Source organism: Gastrolobium bilobum, unplaced genomic scaffold (genome assembly GCF_033153095.1).
Source record: "Gastrolobium bilobum isolate Gb01-03AN ecotype WA unplaced genomic scaffold, APGP_CSIRO_Gbil_v1 utg8498, whole genome shotgun sequence".
NCBI lineage: Eukaryota > Viridiplantae > Streptophyta > Magnoliopsida > Fabales > Fabaceae > Gastrolobium > Gastrolobium bilobum.
Genome location: NW_026898476.1, coordinates 268841 through 284625, shown reverse-complemented (window position 1 = coordinate 284625; position 15785 = coordinate 268841). Strand labels below are relative to the sequence as shown.

The 15785-nt window shown below is 32.1% G+C and overlaps 2 protein-coding genes across 2 annotated transcripts; one reads left to right on the top strand and one right to left on the bottom strand.

Moving 5' to 3' along the window:
- Positions 1–949: 949 nt before the first annotated feature.
- LOC133316580 (monothiol glutaredoxin-S2-like) lies at positions 950–1902 on the top strand. The gene has a single exon (XM_061518349.1). It carries the CDS (start codon positions 1231–1233, stop codon positions 1537–1539), a length of 309 nt encoding a protein of 102 aa, XP_061374333.1. The 5' UTR covers positions 950–1230; the 3' UTR covers positions 1540–1902.
- Positions 1903–12079: 10177 nt separating this feature from the next.
- On the bottom strand, positions 12080–14624 carry LOC133316578 (acetolactate synthase 3, chloroplastic-like). Its single transcript, XM_061518346.1, has one exon. It carries the CDS (start codon positions 14568–14570, stop codon positions 12564–12566), a length of 2007 nt encoding a protein of 668 aa, XP_061374330.1. The 5' UTR covers positions 14571–14624; the 3' UTR covers positions 12080–12563.
- Positions 14625–15785: the final 1161 nt, after the last annotated feature.

The window sequence follows — 15785 nt, the reverse complement described above, 5'->3', positions numbered from 1 at the left end:
ACATATACAATAAGGTTATCAGAAACAAGCATTTGAAAAAAAAAATGTTGTAAAAAGATTTGTTAAACATAGTTATTATTATATATAGAGAGACACGACAACCCATATTGTCATATTTTTTTAGAAAATAAAAGTAGAAGTGAATTTTTTTTACTTTTTTTTTGAGTAAACTCAAGAGTATCCTCCAATCGTAATCTAAATTTAATCTCTATCGAGCACTGTCAAATTTTTTCACGGACGGTTCTCCCAAATCCTTTTAATAGAAGTGAACTTACTAACTAGAGTAAATGATTATATATATTGTTGTAATAAATGAATGCAATACCTATGCCAAAACTAGTCATCCTTTTTTTTTTTGGTAGAATTCCTAGTCATCCCTTCACTACACTCATATTTCCCTTTCTAGAATTGGATGCGTATCTTAATAGCCAAAAAAAGAGGTCCCAATAGGATAAATTCAACTTTTCTTCCAATGCAGCAGATGCCTCCAAGATAGATAAGGCAGAAGCCCCTAATAATATAGCACATTAAAAAAAGTTATAATGGTACGAAGACAACTACTAAACATAACTCTCTGAACTTTTTAAATAAAATTTTAAGTTGGGTAGTTATTTCAATATATTATTGGCTCTATGCAAATCCTACTTTACCATACTACTCCTTATTCCCCAATTGGAGGTTGCATATATGCAATCAGGGTACAAGAATAGTAGATGAAAGAAAAGGTAAAAATTATGAGGGGATATGCACAAAAATTTTTTGGAAGCCGTACCAAGGACACGCCTTTGTTTCCATATGCATGCATAGGTATTGATTCTTTAAGAGTAAAAGGAAAACTTTGATCAATCACTTTCAAACAAATGATCAAATAAAATTTAGAAACCGACCCAAATATATCTAATGGAACGTTCTCCTCTTTACTTCTCAGCCACTCTATCATTCTCTTTGCTGAACTTGCTTAGTGATGATGCCAATCCAACAAATCATAATCTACCTTCCTCAAACCCCTATATAAGCAAACCCCATTTGGCTCTAGCTTAAGCACACCTCAAGTACCTCCTTCACATTCCTCACTTATCCACATTGACTTGTCTTTCTCCTTAGCACCCTCTCATTTCTTGCCTTCCCAAACTAGCTTTCCCACTTTCTAATTCATCATTATTCAACCTTTTTGTCATTGTTCTATCCTATATCAAACTTTTAGACTACATTTGTGGACTTAGAAGCAAGATGGACAGGGTGAAAAACATGGCATCAGAGAGGCCAGTGGTGATCTTCAGCAAGAGTTCCTGCTGCATGTGCCACACCATCAAAACCCTCTTATGTGACTTTGGGGTGAATCCAACAGTTCATGAACTTGATGAGATACCAAAAGGGAGAGACATTGAACAAGCACTTTCAAGGCTAGGGTGTAGCCCCTCTGTCCCAGCTGTGTTCATTGGTGGTGAGCTTGTAGGTGGAGCCAATGAAGTTATGAGTCTTCACCTAAACCGTTCCTTGATCCCAATGCTTAGGAGAGCAGGAGCTATTTGGGTTTGAGAAACCACTCCTCACCTTCCTCATCAGGCACTAATAAAATCTGTTTTCATTACATGTGTACTGATGAGATTATATATAGAGGCCGGATATATTATAGTATGTATGTATATTAGTATAGAGTTTATGCTACTAATTTTGTAATAATAAGGCTAATTAACTTGACCGATCAAGGTCTAATTAATTAGCCTCTCTCTTTTTGTATTGAATGTAGCGTTTTATTTTTGCTACTTGTAATAAAGGGTTTATCTAGCCTCATGTTGTATGACAGAAGAAATCTCACCCACTATCTAAAAAATAAAAAAGAAAGAAAAGAAAAATATTGTACGGTTATCAAATGGTGTATAGGAAGAAAACTTACCACATGTGACACGAGAATAGTTTTTTCCTATAATAAATTGGATGGAATTGCAGACTATATAAAGTTTAAGGGAAATCATTTTCTTATGTTGACGGAGATTACTTTCTCATGTTGTGAGGTATCAAAATCCATGCTATCTTTTTCTTTTTTAATAAGTGGTGGGACCTATCACTTGTTGTGTCTATAGCATGAGAGATGTTATCTCATGTGACATGAGAAAAGAGAAACCCAAAGTTTAACTATGTGCAGAGATTGAACTAATGGGCGTTTGGGAGAAGGATTTTTTTTTTTAAGATTCTCGCAGAATTGAGGGTGGTAATTTTATTCATTCATGTTTGGTAGAAGATTTTTAAAATTTTTGTAGAAATCTGATTTTTTCGGGATTTTATTTTGTGTGTAAAATTTTATGAGAATATCATCTAAGAATACCACTCATGGGATAGTATTCTAGGATTCCCATGGCAAGGGAAAATTTAACACAACCAAACATAGCATCAAGAAAATTAATTCAACATTCTCGAGAATATTTTGGTCTATCAAATAACTTTTTGGTAATATTCTAGAGAAACTTATTTTCCTACAATATTCTCAGAAATCGTATTTTTCTGAGTAAAAAAAAAAATTCTTCTCTATCAAATAACTAAGGGGAAAAGAAAAAAAGAAAGGGGAGGGGAAGCTATATATGTTTTCTACAGTAATAATTCGATTCAAATAACAAAAGGAAGGGGAGGGCACAAAAATGAAACAGTAACTTGTTAGCTATGTAAGTTGAGTATACCCATGTTGTGAACAGAAAGCAAATACATACTTCAACCCTGTTTTATCTTTTTCAGGTAAAAGAAAAAAAGCAGCCCTGCTTGGATCATCTAACGAGGTACACTTTTGAAACACATCCAACCAGAGGATTCAAATTTTCTAATTTTCTGATGCAATGTCAAGAGATAACTAGCTATATAAACTTCAGTTGCATTTATGATATGTCGCAGCGATACTGACATGGGATACGAGACATGACATGACACGACACGCTGACACTTTAATGTTAAAAAATGTTGGGACACGTTTTGATATTAAATAATATTTTTAATATATATAATATAATTTATATTTAATACATATAACAGTCCATAATAAGTCATATAATCAATCAAATATTAAAATTTTATAATATAAATATAAAAATAAATAATTTTTCTTACCTTGTTAATTTTTCATGTCAAATTTCATAACAGAAAAAATTGATTTATAAATTAATTTTTCATATTTAGTTAATAAAATAAATTTTAGTTGTAAAAAAAACGTATAGGATGCGTGTCGAAGCATTCACTGCGTGTCAAAAAAAGTTGATTCCGTGTCGAAAAAGTATGTCGAAATTTGTCGAAACATTGACCGTGTGTCCTAAAATATTGATCACGTGTCGGACGTGTGTCGAGACATGTCAGTGTCCGACACACAATTTTTTTTTATTGTTCACACTTGCTAACTTGTTAATTAAAAGAATAGTGCATTGTGATTTCTATAAAATAACAAAACAAAATCGAATCTTACTTAATGAAGTGGCATAATATAAGATAAAAATAATTAGTAAAAATATTATCTTATGCTGTAGGAGAATAATTTTCTCTCCTACACATACATCGACTTCTGTGTTGCTTTTTTTTCTTTTTCTTTTTTTCTTTAAGTGAGTAAATCTCATTCATAACTATCCCTATGACATAAAAGAGCTTCTCTTATGTCACATGAAATTAATAAAGTCCAAATAATTATCCATGTGATAAGGCATTAAGGCTACAAACCATGTCTTGTTCTTTCCGTTAGTTGATGAGGTACAAATGCACAGAATGGAATAAACTTACTGGTATAAGTGAATGCGACGTGTGACGTGTCTGTAACATGGTTCCTCTATCACATCATCAAATAGTTACATACGGAAGTTAGAGAAAACACAAAGAGAGGAAAAATTTTACAATACACCCGTGGATACATCCCACCAATGAAACGATGATGACATATTGATTGAAAATCAACTTTTTAATATTATAATTATGTACTTTTTAAAATATATAATTATAATACTAATGTGGTACCAAAAATGTTACGCGACTGTCCCACCAAAAATGCTCTCAAAAGAGAGAACGAGAGATAAGAAAAACTGGCTGTATTCTGGAGAAAAATGTAATATGGGTATGGAGTCTACGGACATAATGGAATTGAACCACCTCCCTACACTATCTGTTTCCTCGAGTTATGAAAGAATACTATCTGTTTCCCGGAGCTATGTTATGAAAGAAAACAATATATACATGATTAACTGGATTACATATTCTTCTATATTCTTTCATAAAAAACAGTCACTAGCTAATCATTATTAGAACACTAATTCATACACATGATTATGATAAATAAACTGATATTTGCATTTTTATCAGGAAAAAAAATCGCATGTACATTTTTATGCAAGATGCAATAGGAAAAAAATTATAAATGAATTAGCATTTATCATTACCTAAACCTTTGTTCACCTTATTGAATATTGCTTCACCGTATTATTTGTAAGGATTTAACTTATAATCACTTGCAGATATTCGATAATACGTAAAGAACTAATTCAGTTCAAAAACCTTAGTTATTAGATGAATATTATATTATATATTTTTTAACACGCTTCTTTATATGAGAGCATATTGATTTTAAAGATAGACAATAAATTAGGCTCTATCTATTCATACTAAGAAATTCTATAATATTTAGTTATTAATATTTTAATAAAATGGCAATAAGTTGTCACCACCTTATCAATGATACTTTGATATCATGTAAAACAACTATTTCAACCCAATAACTTAAATTGATAGGTGAAGACCACATTAACGAATATTTCTCTAACAACTTAACTTTGACTCAAAGTAAGTAGTACTCATTGTATTCAGAAAACCAAGTTTCTCTATATGGAAATCATTTGTTGAAACAAGCAAGATCCATATTTCATTTTACATGTCAAATTTTTTTATTTTCTGATATAATTATGGGCTACATATTTAATTAACAATTATATGATATTATTTAATTTGTTGGGAAAATTAAATCATCAATTTAAAAGAATCTAATTATATTTCTAGTTGTATATGGGCTAAATGAATCAATATCTAATTTTGACCCAACTTATTTTTAAGAAGCACTGACATGCAATTTTTTTGAAAAATGCGTGTTGGACACTAATACATTCCGATACGTGGTCAACATTTTTCAATGCGCGGTCAACGTTTTTTATTTTTTTAGATCCAAATTTTGTTTTATTTTATCTTTTTAACTAAACATGAAAAATTAATTTATAAATCAAATATTTTCTGTTATGAAATTTGACATGAAAAATTAATAAAACATGAATTATTTATATATTTATGTTATGAAATTTGAATCTTTGATTGATTATATGACTTATTATGGATGTTATATATATAAATGTAAACTATTATATATATATTAAAAATATTATTTAATATCAGAATATATCCTAACGTATCAAAATCTAATATTTTTAAAATTAACGTGTCGACGTGTCGTGTCGACATCTCTCGTGTCGATGTCGGTATAATATATCTTATTATATCAAAAACCTAATAAGACAATAATAATGAAAACCTAATATATATATATATATATATATATATATATATATATATATATATATATATATATCCCCGGTCACTGTTTATTTGTTTTTATACATTTAACAATTCAATTTAAAGATAAGGAATTAAATATTTTTTCTTTCAAACTCCTCATTCAAAAGACTCTTAAAATTATATACTTTACATGTAATTTTTTACCTTGCGTTATGAAACAAAGGGAGAGAGATGAGGAAACATATGTTACAAGACAACATGAGAAAAACGAAGATAAATTAAAAGGAAGTAGTATAGAATTGTTTTTTTTTTTTTTGAAATATTCCAATGGGTTCATTGTTTCGCAACTAATCTGATTCGGGACAGGTTCATGATTAAGGCTTTAAACCCCTCCCAAAAGTGGTACTGGGAAGATTCGAACATATGCTCTCACTCACCCTCATCTGCTTAGCTCCCATGCGCCAACTGAGCTACCACCATTTGATAGTAATATATAATCTGGTTCTCATTCACGAATCATTTTTCCACTACAAGCATCGTTCATATATAGGTTTACAATTATGAATGAAGAAGTTAATGCTCAATTACTGTGATAATTACAAAAGTATAAATAGGGAATAATTACATTATTAATGCTAACGGTTACAAAATCTAAATTCAAGTTATTCATAAATTAATATTTTACAGCACATTATTATTATTATTATTATTATTGAAAAGATAGCTCCCATTGTATTAAATATTTTCGATAATACGGATGTACTGACCACTTGGTACATTCTTTACCAAATACAAATAAAAATAACATATTTTCATTATCCTTACTTTTATGATTATTTTCGTCCATATTTTGTTTTCTTCTATTTTTGATAAGAAAGTACCTACTCCTATTGCACCAAAAATCTACTCTTAAATCGCACCAATAAGAGCCTTAACATGATATCTTCCACGATGCCAAAGGAAAATCGTGACCACAATTCCCCATTAGGTTTGAACCTTGTTCCTTCTACTGGTTAGAAGCAAGATGCAAGGAGACACAAAACTACTGAAAACAAGGTTCTAGGGAATGTGTATTATATTGAAGAAGGGAAAAATGTTTCTGCAGTTAATGCAGATAAGTTATCTGTATTTATTCTAAAAATGACGTCATTTTGGTATTGAAATCTTAAAAAATTATAAATATAAAGACTATTATACCCCTGAAATAAATTAAAATTATAAAAATACCATAATTTTCGCCCCAAAACGACATCGTATTAGACTTACTGCAGATAACTTATCTTTTTAATGCTAACGGTCACAAAATCTAAATTCAAGTTATTCATAAATTAATATTTTACAGCACATTATTATTATTATTATTATTGAAAAGATAGCTCCCATTGTATTAAATATTTTCGATAATACGGATGTACTGACCACTTGGTACATTCTTTACCAAATACAAATAAAAATAACATAATTGTTATAAAAAAAAATAATAACATATTTTCATTATCCTTACTTTTATGATTATTTTCGTCCATATTTTGTTTTCTTCTATTTTTGATAAGAAAGTACCTACTCCTATTGCACCAAAAATCTACTCTTAAATCGCACCAATAAGAGCCTTAACATGATATCTTCCACGATGCCAAAGGAAAATCGTGACCACAATTCCCCATTAGGTTTGAACCTTGTTCCTTCTACTGGTTAGAAGCAAGATGCAAGGAGACACAAAACTACTGAAAACAAGGTTCTAGGGAATGTGTATTATATTGAAGAAGGGAAAAATGTTTCTGCAGTTAATGCAGATAAGTTATCTGTATTTATTCTAAAAATGACGTCATTTTGGTATTGAAATCTTAAAAAATTATAAATATAAAGACTATTATACCCCTGAAATAAATTAAAATTATAAAAATACCATAATTTTCGCCCCAAAACGACATCGTATTAGACTTACTGCAGATAACTTATCTTATTAATGCTAACGGTTACAAAATCTAAATTCAAGTTATTCATAAATTAATATTTTACAGCACATTATTATTATTATTATTATTGAAAAGATAGCTCCCATTGTATTAAATATTTTCGATAATACGGATGTACTGACCACTTGGTACATTCTTTACCAAATACAAATAAAAATAACATAATTGTTATAAAAAAAAAAAATAATAACATATTTTCATTATCCTTACTTTTATGATTATTTTCGTCCATATTTTGTTTTCTTCTATTTTTGATAAGAAAGTACCTACTCCTATTGCACCAAAAATCTACTCTTAAATCGCACCAATAAGAGCCTTAACATGATATCTTCCACGATGCCAAAGGAAAATCGTGACCACAATTCCCCATTAGGTTTGAACCTTGTTCCTTCTACTGGTTAGAAGCAAGATGCAAGGAGACACAAAACTACTGAAAACAAGGTTCTAGGGAATGTGTATTATATTGAAGAAGGGAAAAATGTTTCTGCAGTTAATGCAGATAAGTTATCTGTATTTATTCTAAAAATGACGTCATTTTGGTATTGAAATCTTAAAAAATTATAAATATAAAGACTATTATACCCCTGAAATAAATTAAAATTATAAAAATACCATAATTTTCGCCCCAAAACGACATCGTATTAGACTTACTGCAGATAACTTATCTTATTAATGCTAACGGTTACAAAATCTAAATTCAAGTTATTCATAAATTAATATTTTACAGCACATTATTATTATTATTATTATTGAAAAGATAGCTCCCATTGTATTAAATATTTTCGATAATACGGATGTACTGACCACTTGGTACATTCTTTACCAAATACAAATAAAAATAACATAATTGTTATAAAAAAAAAAAATAATAACATATTTTCATTATCCTTACTTTTATGATTATTTTCGTCCATATTTTGTTTTCTTCTATTTTTGATAAGAAAGTACCTACTCCTATTGCACCAAAAATCTACTCTTAAATCGCACCAATAAGAGCCTTAACATGATATCTTCCACGATGCCAAAGGAAAATCGTGACCACAATTCCCCATTAGGTTTGAACCTTGTTCCTTCTACTGGTTAGAAGCAAGATGCAAGGAGACACAAAACTACTGAAAACAAGGTTCTAGGGAATGTGTATTATATTGAAGAAGGGAAAAATGTTTCTGCAGTTAATGCAGATAAGTTATCTGTATTTATTCTAAAAATGACGTCATTTTGGTATTGAAATCTTAAAAAATTATAAATATAAAGACTATTATACCCCTGAAATAAATTAAAATTATAAAAATACCATAATTTTCGCCCCAAAACGACATCGTATTAGACTTACTGCAGATAACTTATCTTATTAATGCTAACGGTTACAAAATCTAAATTCAAGTTATTCATAAATTAATATTTTACAGCACATTATTATTATTATTATTATTGAAAAGATAGCTCCCATTGTATTAAATATTTTCGATAATACGGATGTACTGACCACTTGGTACATTCTTTACCAAATACAAATAAAAATAACATAATTGTTATAAAAAAAAAAAATAAATAACATATTTTCATTATCCTTACTTTTATGATTATTTTCGTCCATATTTTGTTTTCTTCTATTTTTGATAAGAAAGTACCTACTCCTATTGCACCAAAAATCTACTCTTAAATCGCACCAATAAGAGCCTTAACATGATATCTTCCACGATGCCAAAGGAAAATCGTGACCACAATTCCCCATTAGGTTTGAACCTTGTTCCTTCTACTGGTTAGAAGCAAGATGCAAGGAGACACAAAACTACTGAAAACAAGGTTCTAGGGAATGTGTATTATATTGAAAAAGGGAAAAATGTTTCTGCAGTTAATGCAGATAAGTTATCTGTATTTATTCTAAAAATGACGTCATTTTGGTATTGAAATCTTAAAAAATTATAAATATAAAGACTATTATACCCCTGAAATAAATTAAAATTATAAAAATACCATAATTTTCGCCCCAAAACGACATCGTATTGGACTTACTGCAGATAACTTATCTGCAGTAACTGTAGAAAAAGCGAACCCATTGAAGAAATCATGAAAATATGCTATAAGGAAAACCAAATTTCTTATTCATATCCTGAAAAATTAAGCCTAGTGTTTTGACTTTATTAATTATTTGTCTTAACAAATAAAATTACTGGATTTTTATTAATCTTATATATGATTTTAAAAAATATATCAAACCTACCCAAATTGTACGAATTTTATTATGATACGTGATCTGAATAAAATATAGTAGGCCCATTAGAGGCCCAATAACATACAAGGAAGCCCAATCTCATGAAGGGTCCATAATAAAGTGCGATGGTCAACATCGCGCGCATGGCAAGACGCGATGCCCCCATCGCGCATGAAACTGCCCTTTGATATAAAATCCAGAAATAAGGAAGCTAACTTAAGAACCAAGGCAAGCTCACCGTGCCTTTGAACTAATAAACAGAGGACAACACCAGCTCGCCGCGACTTTATCAAGATAGCTTGATACTAAGAAGATAAGGCTACTTAGGTCCTAGCCTGACCTGCAGCCCAAACATGACCAATCAGAAGCCATACTGCCTTATGAAGGCGGCATCATAACTGCTATATAAGCATAGGGTACACACCCAGGTACATCTATCTTTTTCAATATTCACATACATACACCTGCTTCTGATACTGACTTAAGCATCAGAGTGTCTTCGCAAGTACCCCCATCCGGACTCACCGCGCTAGCAAAGGACAAAGGCATACTGCTCCTCAACAACAACTCCAAGCCCTAGACAAAGAACATCATACCCGTCTCAACCGTGTGTGATTTGACCCAATACATATTGGTTATCCCATATTGTATTTGGTCTGATCAATACGAAAATCTTTATTTTATACTTAACTAAAAAAAAAAATCAAAATCAAATTAAATAATTTCCTATTTTGTAACATTCTAAATAAAGAGTTTTATTTCAAAATCAAATCAAAATTTATTTTATAACTTTAAATAAATTACACATTTCGTTTATAAATCAAGTCAATTTTTATTTCGTTGCTCCAAACATAGTGTAGACACAAAATAGCCCCCAGATTATTGGAGAACATATACTGGTATACATTAGGCATGCATCCAATTTGCCCTTAGCACATGTTTAAAAGGCCTGACAAACTATGGAACAATACTATGACACAAGTAAACATACTACTCAATAGAGAGAATAATGCTCCCTAAGGATTACTGATAGATATCCCCAAAATGTGGTATCTTAATCCAATGGTTAAGATCGTCTTTGGGCCTAATCTTACTCATAGATAAAATTTGCCCCAAAAACCATTCTTACGAAGCCCAACGAGTCTGGAAGGTTTATTCATAATCTAAATCATCAAACATTATGGTCTACTCATTTCAACCTGAATTATCAAACAGTATGGTCTATTCATTTCACCTATTAAATAAAAAATAAATAAAAATGGGTCCGAAAACTTGTAAAGTTGAACTAATTATTGAAATTTTGCGTAAACTTTTTAAAGACAATTACATAGGTGAAGGTTGGACCTGTGTCTTATAGGAAATACATATAACATTAATCACTACTCCAAAGCCATGTAATAATTAAAATGCTTCTATAATTATTTTATTAAATATATGAATTATATAAGCCAAAGGACAACAATACAGGGATTTTATCCCCTGAAGTTCAAGAATAAAATCTATGTGGTGCAATCCTCAATCTCATTCTTTATTTTTTTTATTTTTTTGTTTTTATTAAATTGTTTTGTATGTTTTTTAACCGTCAGATCATCGAAGTTTAGAAAGTAGCATCAAGGTCTTTCTTTCATTTTCTTTCATTTATTTATTTTGGAAATATTTCTTCCATTTTCAAATCTAGCATTTTACAACTTGCATCAAGCATTTTGCCATCAGACCATCGAAGTTTACTAGGTAATATCAAGGTATGTTTCTTTCATTTCTACTTTACAATAATAATGTACACAAAGCACATACGGAGGCAACTACGTGCTAACTGTCAATAGCCATAGATATAGCAAGCGCATAGGAAGAGACAATCAGTTCTTGAGCCATTTCCTTCATTTAAGTACCCATTCATTTTATCCCAAAGGGGAAAAAATTAGCCACAAGTACTCCAAGCTTATGGCATTTATTGTGCAAGCCCACTGACCATCTTAAAAAATAAAAGATATTAAGAAAAATACGTTCAAAGGCAACGCTCAATCTGCTCAATTCTCTGATATGTCTCCATTCCAACGTTGTGTTAAATTGCAAATTAATCATTGATTGTAAAAATATTATCTTATTCTTCGAAGAATTTTCTCTCATGTAAATAGTAGCTTGGAAAAAAATAGCAAAGCCATCAAAATAAAACAAAAAAATAAACTGAAAAGGCCTAATATGTAAAACTACATAAAATTGTTTGCCATCAATTCCAACCAAGCAACTACATAAAAAAAAACTCTATTATACAGCACTTTTAGCTTCTTCCTCTCTGCTGAGGACGCAATCAAAAGATCTGCTACGGACAATTACAATTTCCAAACAATAAGGTAGTCTTACACTGTTGGAGTTCAAGAACTAATACGGACAGCCAAGCCATATCACTGTCAATATTAGTACCTAAAAGTGACAAAGAACTCAGTATGTATGATAAGAGTCATAACACTTATAGAACAACCATAAGATCACAAGTACCAGTTCAACCTAAGTCCCAAACACGCCCATCTGACCATAAGAAATAAGATCTTCCACTAATAATGATAATAAGCAAATTTATGTCTTTACCATAGCTCATTACCAGATCAGCGCTTAATATTACAGACATTTCACTCGTAAACATCAAATACGACCAGATACCCGAGGCAGAGAGAAAAACAATTTCAAGTAACAAAATAATCAACCAAATAACAAAGGAAACATATAATGAAATGGAAATTGTGTAGGAACAAACAGTCTGTCTTAGTTGCCAACATTATAAAAAAAAACTATAAGCTGATAACCTACAATTTTATACAAAACCACCATCAGGATGAATTTGGCTCAGGAAATCAGTAACTTGTTCTGCCATCACCCTCAGTTATCATGTCCTCAAAGGTTCCATTACTAGGAATCATCGGCAAGACATGCTCTTGATGTGGTACAATGACATCAAGAAGATAGGGGCCAGGGGTATCCAACATTTTCTGAATTGCTGCTCTGAGGTCTTCTTTCTTTGTCACACGAGCTGCTGGTATACCACAAGCATATGCAAACTTCAACATATTTGGGAATATTTCATTCTCGTTGGATGGATCCCCAAGATAAGTGTGAGCTCTGTTAGATTTATAGAAGCGATCTTCCCATTGAACAACCATACCCAAGTGTTGATTATTCAACAACAATATCTTCACAGGGAGATTTTCCACCTTTATAGTGGCCAGCTCCTGAACATTCATCATAAAACTTCCATCACCATCTATGTCAACTACCACAGCACCTGGGTTGGCCACAGCAGCTCCAATGGCGGCAGGCAATCCAAACCCCATAGCACCAAGACCACCGGATGTTAACCACTGCCTGGGTCTCTTGTATTTGTAAAATTGAGCGGCCCACATCTGGTGTTGTCCAACTCCAGTACTTATGATAGCATTTCCATTTGTCAGCTCGTCAAGAACCTGTATGGCATATTGTGGAGGAATATCTTCCTCAAACGTCTCATAACTCAATGGGAATTTAAGTTTCAGCTTATTCAGCTCATCTCTCCAAGCTCTAAAATCAAGTTTACCTTTCATTCCTTTGCGCTCCAATATGCTATTAATTCCTTTCAAGACCAACTTCAAATCCGAACAAATAGACACATGTGGCTGCTTGTTTTTTCCAATCTCAGCCGAATCAATGTCTACGTGAACAATCTTGGCTCGACTAGCAAAAGCCTCGAGCTTTCCGGTCACGCGATCATCAAACCGCACCCCAAATGCAAGCAAAAGATCACTTTTATCCACAGCATAGTTAGCATAAACAGTTCCATGCATTCCAAGCATTTGAAGTGAATTATCATCGGCGGTTGGATAAGCCCCAAGTCCCATCAAAGTACTAGCAACAGGCACCCCAGTAAGATCAACAAATTTCCTCAATTCCTGACTTGAGTTCAAACAACCACCACCAACATACAGAACAGGTTTCTTTGATTCCAAGAGTAACCTCACAATCTGCTCTAACAGTGCCTCATTAGGGGACTTAGGCAACCTAGACATGTACCCAGACAACTTGATTGGTTGGTCCCAATTGGGAACCGCAAGCTGTTGTTGAACATCTTTAGGTATATCAATTAGAACAGGGCCAGGTCTACCAGAAGTTGCTAAGAAAAACGCCTCATTCACAATCCTAGCAATATCATCTACATCCAGAACAAGATAATTGTGTTTAGTGATAGATCTTGATACCTCAACTATCGGTGTCTCTTGGAACGCATCAGTGCCGATCATTCTTCGGGGTACTTGGCCGGTGATTGCAACAAGTGGCACACTGTCAAGCATCGCATCAGCGAGCCCACTCACCAAGTTCGTCGCACCGGGGCCGGAGGTCGCGATGCACACGCCGGGGAGCCCAGAGGATCGGGCGTAACCCTCGGCGGCGAAAATCCCACCTTGCTCGTGACGGGGGAGGACGTTGCGGATGGTGGCGGAGCGCGTGAGTGCCTGGTGGATCTCCATGGAGGCGCCGCCAGGGTAGGCGAAGACATCGGTGACGCCTTGGCGTTCGAGAGCTTCTACGAGGATGTCGGCACCCTTCCGAGGCTCGTCGGCGGCGAATCGGGAAATGAAATGTTCGGTGGTGGTGGTGGTGGTGGTCGTGGAGACGGTGGTGGTGGTGGAGGAGGTGGCTTTGGGGGTTGGGTTGGTGAGGGAACTTGAGATTCGAATAGAACGACGTTGGGGTTTAGAAGGGTTGTTTGGGAATGAGGAAAATGGGATCGTCGATCTGAGAATGTTTTTCAGGGAAGAAGAAGAAGAAGAAGAAGAGATTGAAGGAGAAGGTACGGTTGTGAAAGCGGGTTTAGCACCTGTGGCCGCCATCTTCGAAGTGCACCAAACTCGAACGGTTTGCAAAGTGAAGCCCTAAATCTAATTCATCAATAAATAAGGGGTTTTATTACGAGTATGATGTTACATGATGCAGATCATGTGTGTCATATCATAAACACAAACTTGATATGACACAAATTATAAGATGTGGTTAAATAATGATAATTCAGTTGATATTAATCAGGTGGAGTATAAGTAGTATATATTTGTTGAATTTATCATCTATTATTTAACATTATCAAAAAAAAATTCCTACACACATAATATTTTGTGGAGCCCGCAGCAAAAAAAAATTCGGCACACAAAATGAATCTCTATAACATAACACAACCATTTTTCCTACAACATAACTCTTATAAAACCCACATTTGTTTTCTGGTATTATTTTGGGATGGCTTAATTTCGGAGCAAACCAGATTAGTCATTAAACAATGAAATGATTGGAATATCTAAGAAAAACCATTAGTAGATACCACTTAATTTATTTATTTTTTAAAATAACACATATTCTATATCTCCCAACATGACATATCATGATACTAAATTTTCCCTTATTTTATTTACTTTAATAATTATTAACATTTAAATTTTACAAGATGTTGAAGAAAATAAATAGGAAAAAATGAAATGATTCATTGGTAAGTATTATGCAATCAGGTTCAATTAATGAAATAAGATAAAATAAAGACTTCGTATTTTATCAACTGTGTAAAATTTAAAAAAAAAATTGTATTAAACCATTGTTTAAAAGAATTACTAATATAATACAGATTGAATAATAATGTCAACAACAAAAAATTGTAACAGCTACTCAAAATGAAACTTGAAGAATTTGAAATGGAACATTGGATGAGTGGAAATAAATTGTTAAAATATATTTAGTCTTGATACGTAACATTTATTTTTTATGTAAAAAATATTTTCAATGTTATTATTATAATATTGTTTGTTAGAGTTATAACACAAAAATGTAAAAGTTTAAATTAAAAATAAATGTCAAACATAAAGACTAAAATTACGATATTTAGTCTTTACGTTTTAGAGTAAATTTATATCAATCTCAAGGTATTATAAGAGCAAATTTAAAAACATATATATAATGATTAAATTAAAAAATCGTATAAAGATCAAATTGAAAATTATAGTTAGGTACAACGATCAAAAATATATTTAAACCGAAAATAGCAGGGAGCTTGAACACTCAAC